Raw genomic sequence first — 11,316 nt, 5'->3', positions numbered from 1 at the left:
GCTCTAAGAATACCTCTGCGGCGGTGCCCGTGGTGTTTGAATTTGTGCTGACCCTGAAGTGCTAACTGGTCTTGTTTCATAACCCACTTTTGTTTTATTTGGTAATGTTGTAATGTGGTTTTTGAATGCCTCCGACTTCGATACTCCGTTCGCAAGATGGGTGCATTCTTTTAATTTAGAGATAAGGTTTCCAATTCCACAATACATCGGGTCATTGGGTTCACGAATCATTATTTCAAATTCTTTAATTGTAATTGGCGTAAATTTCTTTTTTACCAATTTTGAATTTCCATCATATGCCAAAAAAACCGGTGTCAATGCGCCTAGAAAAGCCATTAAAATAAATTCCGAAATAAATAACAATATCCTCTTTATAATTGATACTTACCAAGTTCACTGTCAGAAAATCTCAGTAAAAAAGTACCAACAACTAGTCGTTTGCGAAGTTGTTGAGCGCTTAATCTGTCACTCGAAAAACCATCAATAAGTCCATCCTTCCACGCTTCACTGAGACATTTTTTTGTCAATATAGTGGCACAAAAAAACCAATCCCAATAAGTAAATGTAAACTTCGGCATTTTGGCGCATGATTGCGACCACACAAATTGACCATTTTTTATGATTCCGTTGCTACACTTCTCATCTGCAAGTGTGAATCAAATTGAATAAATGAAGCTCAAGTACTCAAATTGCACTGTTCGTCCAGGGTTTTTACACTGTGCGTAAGTTACGAAACGAACATTTTCCAAAGCGGATTTTAAATCAAAATAAAAAAGTCAAATCATTTGATTTGATGTACATTATTCAAATGAATTAAATGATTTGATTTTATTTAAAATATACACGACCATCCAAATCAAATCAAAAGTTTTAACAAATCATTTTATCTCAAATCTGAGAACAATGTTACAAAATACGGAGTGAGACACGAAGAAAGTTCATGTATGTATTCGCTGCATGTTGGCAAAGGCTGCTTCGCTACATATCAAACCGATGGAAAAGGCTAATAAAGAATAATTCGTGCCTTGGTATTTCATGTTTTTGTAACTTACGCATGGTGTAAAAACCCCGGGTGAACGGTGTAATTTAAGTGCTTTGGAAACAGCAATAAAATGGCAAAACTCACACAATGCTTTCAAATTCAAATCGCTCAAATCGCATCCAGTTTCATGCTTGAAGATCGTCTTCAAAAGTACTTCCATGCTTTCCCAAGGAACTGACGACTTTGAATTCGATCGGTCTACATTTGGAAAATGTTTATCCCACCAAATAGCGGCTTTAGCTACCGATTTTTGATTTTGATGAACAATCACAAAAAATGGCCACGACTTAACGGATGCCTATTTGAGTGGAAATATTGTTGAATATAGTACTTGGGTACACAATTTACAATAGTTTTACTCACACAAAATTGCATATTGTCAATTTGAAAATTAAAACAAAACTTCAAGATATATTTCTCTGACGCCACTCTATCGCTACGTTTATTTCTTGACCGATGAACTTTTGTCACTTTCATGTTTTTAAGGTGACATATTAAACTTTTATCTTCCACTTGAAATTGTGATGTTCCAATTGTAGCTCCATTTTCAGTCGTAGGTGATGTTTCCATCTCTGTTTCTATTCATTGAAGCAATATCATTAAAAATTACCATAATTTCTAGGCAAATTGAGTGGCGTTAGTTTACAAAATTTGGTGTCGAAGACTGTTGTATTTGAGTATTTTTATTTGAAACTTTTCAAATCAAATCAATTTATTTTACGAGGGTTGCTTCTTAAGTCCGAATAATATGTTATTTCTGGTCTTGCCAGATGCAAACCATTGTCATACGGCGTCAGTAGGAAAAAGTCGATTTCGCGAAAAAATGAAATTTACAAAAAAGTTAATTTTCAATAAGTTTTCAAAGAGAGGTCTCTGCTCAAGAGTATTACTTCTGACCTAAGTTGGGGTATGGAAAGGAAGTACTATGTCTTGCCACTGTATACAACTGGTTCACTCAATCCCATCGTCATGGTGCTAGCCACAGAGATCCATTGCGCGATGGTCCTTCGAAAATTGATGTCATCGAGGAACACTCTGGTACCAATTGATATAGGATCGAAGTTTCTTTTACAATTAAATTGTGGCATATCTGGGCATACCATCCCACGACAAACATTCAATATTGCACAATCACCTGGCAGTTTGTACCTTCAACCCACATAATTCGAAAATTGTTCAGAAATTCAACCTTTTATTTGGCAGTAGGAAATGTTCAAGTAAACTTAACATAGGATCATAAAAACACGTCTATACGATCGCAACAGAAGCCAAGACATGATTCCAGTGCTTTGGACCCGAAAGAAAAGCACGGTCGACTCTCTGGAGGATCAAAGGTCCTTCAATGCTGAACATTATACAACCATTTACCTGCCAGAAGTCATCATGGAATTATAAAAACCAAACCTCTGAAACTTATGATCCCCAATCAGGGCAAAAATCAGCCCATCAAACAGTCGACTATTTGACCACTAAAAAGATCGAATTGATGCACCATTCTCCGTGTACGTCTAATTCGGGACCTCTCTGTCCACCAGTTGGATATAATATATTGTTCGTATTTGAAATTGAGTGTATATCCAAAAAAGTGTACTTCTTGGGGTGTCATGTTTAACCTGCTGCCGTAGCCACATCACAAAACCAAAATTCCTTATGTAATAGCTATTGTTCATGAAAAATGCCCAACTTTACGAATATGAGAATGGTTTGTATCTGGCAACACCAGAAGTACCATATTATTCGAACTTAAGGAGCAACCTACGTATTAAAAAACCCATTTTGAGAACCCTGCCACCAACATTGCAGGCGTGCTGCTCTCTGGCATTTATAAGTTCGTCCCTATGTAAAGACATTGCTTTCATCTTCTTCTCAATTTTTCTTGCATTTGCGTTATAGCATCTTAACTTTCAGATACTAGGCTCTGAATGGAGTGCGATCTGACCATCACACACTAATAAAATAAACACATTATTTACAGAATACGAAAAAACTTACCTGAAAACATAGTTACGTCAAGATTTAATTTTCTTACACTAGTGAACCTGCCCAATGTCAACAAAACGCGTACGGTCGTTGTACAACTAAATATGTCAAAAATTAGTTTTATATTTCTTCGGACCGCAAAATTGATCAAGAAAATTGTTTTAAACACTTACTTCTTTTCCTTTGTCATGATTTCAGATGGTTGATTTTCCAAAACCATTATCGAATTGATCAATTGCTTAAAAAGTTCATTAAGTTCGTGAAGTTCAGCGTAGCAACATCTCTCATCATATTTTTGGATGCCATTGATCAGTGTTCGTGTGTCCCGAATAATTTCTGCCAATTCGTCGAACCACACTTGAATCTCAGCAAGTCGTGATAAGCATGATTCAGGTAAATTTTGACATTCTCGAAATGGCGACAAGAAGTTGTTACGCGATTCTATGACCATTTGGAGTACATAAGTCATCAGTTGAATGACACTTTTTATTGAATCCACAATATCGGCTTGATTATTGCATCCCGGCAAGTAGGATTTCCATTGAAATTCAAGTCGTTGCATCGATATTTTATTACACATATTCAACATGCGTAAATATTGAATTTTATAATCTATTTCTTGACATTGTTTATTTTCATCATTATAAATATTCCGTTCACCAATGAAACCATCAATAAATTGTTTCGCGAAATGGTCGTACGATGACATAATTTGGCCCATATCGATGCTTCCAATCCAATATTTTAATACTTTTATATCCATTTCCTGATGACTCAAAATCAATTGTTGAACTAAACATCTCATAAAATTGTGTCGATTTTCGCGTGAATCATCTGGTATGTTACCACTGATCCATTCAAATAATAACTGACGCAATCCAAACACTATGTCATCTTTGTATAAAGATTTTACGCGAATGAATGGCACTTCATTATACCACGTATTCCATGGAGCCATCGTAGTTTGTATCGAAAACACATAAATTTATTATAAAATCGATGATCCGCCGTTCGATTGACTTTGTTTCAAGTACAATTTTATTGAATGAAATAATTTCGTGGAAAATAATCTACTAGAACATAATCTATTGAAGAGTAATAATCGTCGTTTTAATCGTCTCTATTCGAAAAAAGTAAATAGACTGCTTACTTTCATGTGCTTCGGAGTTTATGTATATTGTTGTTATCATGGCGACATACATACAGAATATACTGGTATTGTGTAAGTGATAATACGTTCGTATGATATACATTAGGGTGGAGCGTTTTTGATCTTTTTGGAGTATTGATTTGTACACTTGGATTTATTACTTTTCCGCACACCCACTGTGTGCAGTAAAGTATTGCGATCACCCTAAAATTTTGAAATCGCTAAAAATCGTTTTTCTATGCGTTTTGGGTATAGATAATCACAGAGCAACGGTTTTTTGGCCATGTTAATGTGAGGATGTGGTACACTGTACACTGTACCCTGTACCCTGTATAGTGATGTGCCGAGGTTTATTTTCCCGGAAAAATAAAATAAATTCCCGGGAATATTCCCGAATATTTCCGGCCCCAAATATTTTGTACAATCATTTTCACTTTTTGCTTGCTGGTTTCTAAGTTTTGGTAAATATTTCATTTTATTCTTTATGATTATAAATTTGTAACATTATTTTTTTAATGAAACATTAACAATTAACAGTGTGTTTGAAGCAATGGGAAAAAAACCACATGATGTGATTTGGAGCTGCTTCACGAAGGAGGGAAGAGGTGTGGAGTGCAAGTATTGCAAGAAAAAGTATGTAGTTGCAAACGTCACGAAAATGACAAATCATTTGTCATCGTGTTTGCATTGTCCGGATAAAATTCGTCGAGCCATTCGAGAAAATCGGGCCGAGGCTTCGTTCGCACAAGAAAGAGTTGACCTGGATGAAACATCGATGTCAAATGACTCAGTGGTTTCAACAATTTCAACGCCAACGACAAGCACGCCAAATTCATTCAATTCGTCAAACACTCTTCGTGGATTTTTCGATAAAATCAGTCCCGCCGTTAACGCAGAATTACAAGAACAAATGGCAAAGGCTATCTACGTAACAGGAACGCCTTTGGGATTGTTTGAGCATTCACTTTGGATCAATTTTTTCAACACACTTCGACCATCGTTCACATTGCCAACCCGAAAAACAGTGTCGACAAGTTTGTTAGAAAAACAATACAAAAAAATGGAGACAGAAGTGCAAGAAAAATTGAATGAAGCACCCAATCTGCATCTTCAGTGTGACGGTTGGAGCAAATTTCGCAATGAATCGATTATCAACTTTGTGATTTCCTCTCCATCACCACTATTCGTCAAATTTTTGGAAACAAAGGATGAATCACACAGTGCTGCTTATTTATTTGAAAAAATGGATGAGGTGATGCAGCAATATGGCGCTGATAAATTTTTCGTGGTGATTGGTGACAATGCGTCAAATATGCAAGCTGCTTTGAATTTAGTAAAAAAAAAATATCCATACATCGTACCGCTTGGCTGCATTTCACATTGGATGAATCTACACTGTGGTGATGTCATAAAATGCAAATCAGCAAAACAAACCATTGACAAAGCAAAGCGCATCATCAAACGAATCAAGAAAAGTCATAAATTGTCTGCATTGTTTTCGAAATTGCAAAAGGAAAAGAAAATCGATTGTGCATTGAAGTTGCCTGGAAAAACACGTTGGGGCAGCGCGCTGTTTTCTTTACAAAGTCTTTCGGTGAATCGCAATATTATTCAAGTTCTGGTTGTCAGCGATGCGGCAAAAGATATGTTCAAATCTGAATTGAAACACTATTTTGAGTGAACCATTCTGGAACAAGGTGAATACGTTGATAAAGGTTTTGACACCAGTCATTGCAACAAACATCGAACTTTAGGGAGATGGTATTTTGATACACAAAGTTCACAAACTCGTAACAGACCTTGAAGAAAAAATTAAGGAGGCTTTGCAATCGGACAATACATTTACAGTCAAAGAAAAGCAAACAATCCTGTCAAATTTCAAATCGCGCAAAGACAGTGCAATCAAACCAATACATTTAGCAGCATCAGTATTGTTTCCGGCAAGCAGTGGATCTGATTTGAATGCAGATGAATCAATCGAAGCCTTGGAGTTCATTTATGAAACTGGTCAAAATATGTTACTAGACACTAAAGTGCTCTTAGGAGAGATCGCTGATTACAAAGAAAAAACTGGTCTTTGGAAAGAGAATTTTGTTTGGGCGGCTATTGATGAAATGTGTCCGTTGCAATGGTGAAAAACCTTTTATTCACAAACTGTATTATCCAAAGTTGCTGTTCGAATTTTGTCCGTTCCAGTTTCATCAGCAGCGACTGAACGTTCCAACAGCACATTTGGCTGGATCCATTCAAACAAACGAAACCGTCTTCTAACGGAACGAGCTGGTAAAATTACATACCTAGCCCACAATTGGAAACTGTTGAATCCATTGAAAAAACGGGTGAACACAACAAGTGCTCAACGTGAAAAAAATGATGTTGATCCTCAAACTTCAAATGTTGATCCCCAAACGTCAAACGACTCTTCAACCGAGGACGATTTTGAAAGCGAATTCGAAATTCTATCAACAGACTCTGATGAATCAGACGAATAAATGTCATGAATAGTGATAAAAAATACAATCTTTTCCAATAAAGAGCAATTTTTTTTTTTTTTCATAAAATGTGCGTGTATTTTATTTAAAACTGTATAAATAAAAATTGATTAAAGTATTTGGACGAGATTTTATAAATTCCCATTTTGGGAATATTTCCGGGAAAATATCAATTTTTCTTCCCGACAAATATAAATTCCCGCATTTACCAATCACTAACCCTGTATCATGTACACTGTACCCTGTATAGTGTACGCAAAAAATCAATAGGTAATTTGTTAGCACGATAACTCTTCTTAGAAAAAAGCAAATCCAAATATGATTTTACAGGGTGATTAGGGGTTGCGAGGAATAGGCTGGTATTGTTTTTCAGCGATATTCGTGCATCGGTGTATCCATGGTGACACCATGATGGAGTACCCATAAGGGGTATGGTATGCAAAAATTTGTTAACTTGATAAATCTTTCCCCAGAGACGTAAATTCAAGTTTGAAATGTGTATTGGGGGTTTTTTTGGCACGAGAAATCCGAATCCGACGATAATTTTGAGATACAATCAAGTTTTAACAGAGTTTCTTTGAAAAAAATCGCGAAAAATTGAATTTTTGTATGGGAGCCATGCTTTTATGCAACCTTAATTCCTTAATAAAATGAATAGCATTTGAGAAAATTTTGTATGGGGAATACCCCTACTTTTAATTGAAAAGTTAATAAGATTCACAAGTTTTCTATGTGCTTTTACCATTTAATGTAAGATATAGCCTAGGGGCTTTTAAGTACAAATGCATACTACTATTACAGTATATAATATATTGAAACATAATGCTATATATTGAAACATAATGCATGAATAGTCATGTATATATGAAGAATGTGCACATATAGATGTATATAACTGCATAAATTCGGTGAATATTTCATATATACATATTTTTCCATTCTCTTTTGTGCGAACTTTCTTCGTTCCTGTGTGTGTACCGTGAATATAGAATATACAGTATAAAATACAGTATATTGTGAATATTTTGTAAAATATATATACTTAAAAGCCCCTAGGATATAGCATATATCACATCAAAATACGTTTCAATAGTTGACGGCAGGAAGGAATAAATGAAATTTTTATTTTTTTTAATTTTTGAAAAAAATGAATGATTGAAAAAGCTGATAACTGATGGCAAATAATAACTGTTCTTATTATACTATTTAGTTTTTAAGTCGACACAACGGACTATTATACTATTATTGTAAACTCTTGTTACATGTTCTTTTCGTCATAAAAATGAATAATGTAGTCAAAATTTATCTCCCAGATTTCCCCAAAATTCATTTCGGGGGAATTTTTGTTTTTAATCGATTTTTTGATATTGAGGTTTTTTCCCAAATAAGTGGCCTTGTTATTGTTATTATTATTATTACTTTTCCGCATACCTAGTGTAGGAAAGGTATTGTATTAGGCCAAAAAATTAAAGTCACCCCAAAACATGTTTTCTATGCATATTTAATGTAGAAAACACGATTGGAGATGATTTTGGGGCATATTAATGTGCGTCGCTGTGTGTGCTGTGTCCTGTCTCCTGTGTCCTGTGGCGTGTTGCCAAAATTTGTTAACTCGATAAATCTTCTTCCAAAAACTCAATTCAAATTCTGACCTTACAGGATGATTTGGGACTACTAGGAGACGTGCTGATAAGTTTTTGAGCAATATCTGTTGACCGGTGTAATTTTTTTTTGGTCCGAATGGAGTACCCACAATCCATACATTTTACATTTTTGATCATTTTTCAATCATTTTGGTGACACCGATGGTTTCGTGCAGACATGAAATTCAAAATCTAACTTTACGGGATGATCGGTCACTACGAGGAATAGATCTGGTCAAATTTTCAACGACATTGATTGATCGATGTAAAACTTAGACTGTGAAGAGGCACTTATGAGAAAAATGCCTTAAAATGATATTCTTTCAATTTGAACGCTGAAAGAATGTGTAGTGGGGGGTTTTTGGGCACGAGAAACCCGAATCTTATGTTAGTTTTAAGATGAAATCAATTTTTCACAGACTTTTCATACAAAAATCCACAAAAAATTTCATTTTTGTATGAAAGACTTGCGTTTGTGGTACCGTAATGATGTGAAACTTTGAAAAGGCTATTTTTTTTATTGAAATTTCTTTAAACTTGGTGTGATTTTTTATTTTGATAAGAAAATAATATTCACAAGTTTTCACGGTAATTTAAGTTACTGCAACCATACATAGACCATAATTTCTATTTATTCCCAAAATTTCGGTTCCATGCGGAAAAGTCAGCTTGCGTACGTAAGCCTCTTTATTATTAAATTGTTTCAATCCGCAATATACGACGATCGCTTTATTTCTAACAAATGTAATACACAACGTACACATGAAACGTCATTGCACTGCTGTTAGAATTTACACAAGTGTGTAATACACGCTGTGTATTACTGCGGATTAATATGGATTACTACTCACAACATAGAATTACTTTAAACAAAAATTATTATTCTAGTACTGCTCTGCCCCTAGGTGTAACGTCTTTATTTAGATTATAATTATTTTTAGAAGAAAAACTAATTACTTTAAAGAACGTATATTTATTTTCAAATTTTATTTAATGCACTCATAAATGTTTAATTTTATCATATTACATCAATTCCATTACATTTGTTAATATAATCCTAATATGATCTCCGGGAAATGGCATAATTAGTAGAGATGTCTCCTTTAATTTTTTTTTTAAATACCGACTTTGTCCAAATTATGCCAAATTTCAAGTTATTTTTTATATTTATTGAAATCGCTCCAAAGTTTGTTAAACGGTTCATTTAGCGTCAAAACATTTAAATCGTTGGCATTTGAATTGGCCATGGAAATATCTCCACCATTATCATAATTATTCACGTAATTATGTGGCTCGATGGATGCATTACCATAATTGAATTGATTAATTGGCAGCATATTTGAATTTATGTTATAATGGTTAGTTGGGTCATCAGAATAATTATGATAATGGGGCTGTGGTACCGGCGTATTCAAGACTGATCGATTATACTCTGCTTGTGTCACGTTAAGAGAGTTGGAATTCGGCAAATAAAGTGGTTCTACATAGGGAGACGGTATAAAAGAAGAAAATCCAACGGCGTAAGTATTTTCGATTGGCACTGTGTTGGGAGGTGATGCGAAGCCAGGTGAACCGGTGAAGTTTTTCTGAAATTGAACGCTGCAATGTATTGAACAAAAAAACGACATTATTTGAATGATGTTGAAATTTGGGTGTTTTTAATTCATAAAGAATACCTCTGCGACTGTACGGGTGACGGTGATGGTCGAAATGGTATTGACGGTGAGAAGTTAGGGCTGGGCAAAGTCGATATATTAGAAGAAAATCCAGTGGCGTAAGTATTATCGTTTGGCACTGTGTTGGGAGGTTCTGTTGCGAAGCCAGGTGAACTGGTCAAATTATTTCCAGATTCAAGGCTGCAATGTAAACAGAATAACTTGAAACACACTGAAATATTGTTATTTTCAATGCTCAAAGAATACCTCTGTGGCTGTGACGGTGAAGGTACAAATCCCGATGAGGACACAAATCCCGGTTGCGATGAATTATCGGAAGAGGGAATAAGAAGTTGTGATGGTTCAAATGGTATTGCCGGTGAACAGTTGGCCAAGTGATAAGGTGCCATAAAGGTATCAGACGGAAATCCATCCGATGCATGAGGCAAAAATCCATTGTGAACAGGAATTTTATTTGACAATGTGCTGATAGTTGATGAACTGACGCTAGGTGAAGCGATTGATTGATTTATTCCAGATTCAACGCTGTATTCAACAAAGAAATAATAAGCTTTAAACGTGATTGAAATATTGTTTTTTTTTAATACTTGAAAAATACCTCTGTGTTGTTGGAGAATATAATGTTGATGACGACCCCGAAGGGTTGGCGTCAAATCGCGAATGGGCATCTATTCTTTCCACGTAACCATCTTTTGATTTTTTTACACTTTTATAGTATTTATCGAATGCCTCCAATTTCGACATACCATTCCAAAAGTGTGTGCATTCTTCTAATCTAGAGATAAGATTGCCAATTCCATAATACTCCGGATCATTGGGTCCATGATTTATTATTTCAAATTCTTTAAACGCAATTGGCGTTAACTTCTTTATCGTTCCATCGCGTGCAACATAAACAGGAGTCAGTGCCCCTAGAAATAAAACGATGAAAAAAAAACTCCGTCACAAAATGCTTTACAATCACGTGATGAGCTATTAAGGCCTTACCAATTACACAGTCAGAAAATCTCAGCAAAAAAGTACCAACTGGTCGATTGTGAAGCTGCTTAGCGCTTAATTTGCTACTCGAAAAACCGTCAATACGTCCATCCTTCCATGCATCACTGAGACATTTTTCGACAAATCTGATGTTGCCAAAAAACCATTCCCAAAAACTGAAATCAACTTTCGGCATTTTAACGCATGATCGCGACCACACAAATTCACCATTTTTGATGATTCCATTACTACACTTCTCATCTGCAAATGTGAATCAAATTGAATAAATAACGATCGAAATGACAATTAAATGATATACTCACGCAATGCTTTTAAATTCAAATCGCTCAAATCG

At 35.1% G+C, this 11,316-nt stretch overlaps 2 protein-coding genes across 2 annotated transcripts; both read right to left on the bottom strand.

Annotated features, from left to right (window-relative positions):
- Nucleotides 1-13: 13 nt before the first annotated feature.
- Nucleotides 14-3,980, bottom strand: LOC116347742 (signal transducer and transcription activator-like; the record flags this gene model as incomplete). Its single annotated transcript, XM_031778455.1, has 6 exons — nucleotides 3,196-3,980; nucleotides 3,035-3,120; nucleotides 1,514-1,620; nucleotides 1,127-1,340; nucleotides 389-643; nucleotides 14-323 (listed from the first exon to the last, which is right to left on the bottom strand). Coding segments are annotated over exons 1-6 (1,757 nt in total), but the record flags the coding sequence as incomplete, so codon positions are not given.
- A 5,329-nt stretch (nucleotides 3,981-9,309) lies between these two features.
- On the bottom strand, nucleotides 9,310-11,310 carry LOC116347743 (probable serine/threonine-protein kinase DDB_G0267686). The gene is made up of 6 exons (XM_031778457.1): nucleotides 11,285-11,310; nucleotides 10,971-11,222; nucleotides 10,582-10,894; nucleotides 10,230-10,508; nucleotides 9,984-10,163; nucleotides 9,310-9,906 (listed from the first exon to the last, which is right to left on the bottom strand). The coding sequence occupies exons 2-6, from the start codon at nucleotides 11,155-11,157 to the stop codon at nucleotides 9,462-9,464; spliced, it is 1,404 nt and encodes a 467-aa protein (XP_031634317.1). The 5' UTR covers nucleotides 11,158-11,222; nucleotides 11,285-11,310; the 3' UTR covers nucleotides 9,310-9,461.
- Nucleotides 11,311-11,316: the final 6 nt, after the last annotated feature.

Source organism: Contarinia nasturtii, unplaced genomic scaffold, assembly GCF_009176525.2.
Source record: "Contarinia nasturtii isolate CC-2019 unplaced genomic scaffold, AAFC_CNas_1.1 Cnas_scaffold_2086, whole genome shotgun sequence".
Taxonomy (NCBI): domain Eukaryota; kingdom Metazoa; phylum Arthropoda; class Insecta; order Diptera; family Cecidomyiidae; genus Contarinia; species Contarinia nasturtii.
Note: the sequence above shows the minus strand (reverse complement) of the source record. Positions and strands in the feature narration are given on the sequence as shown.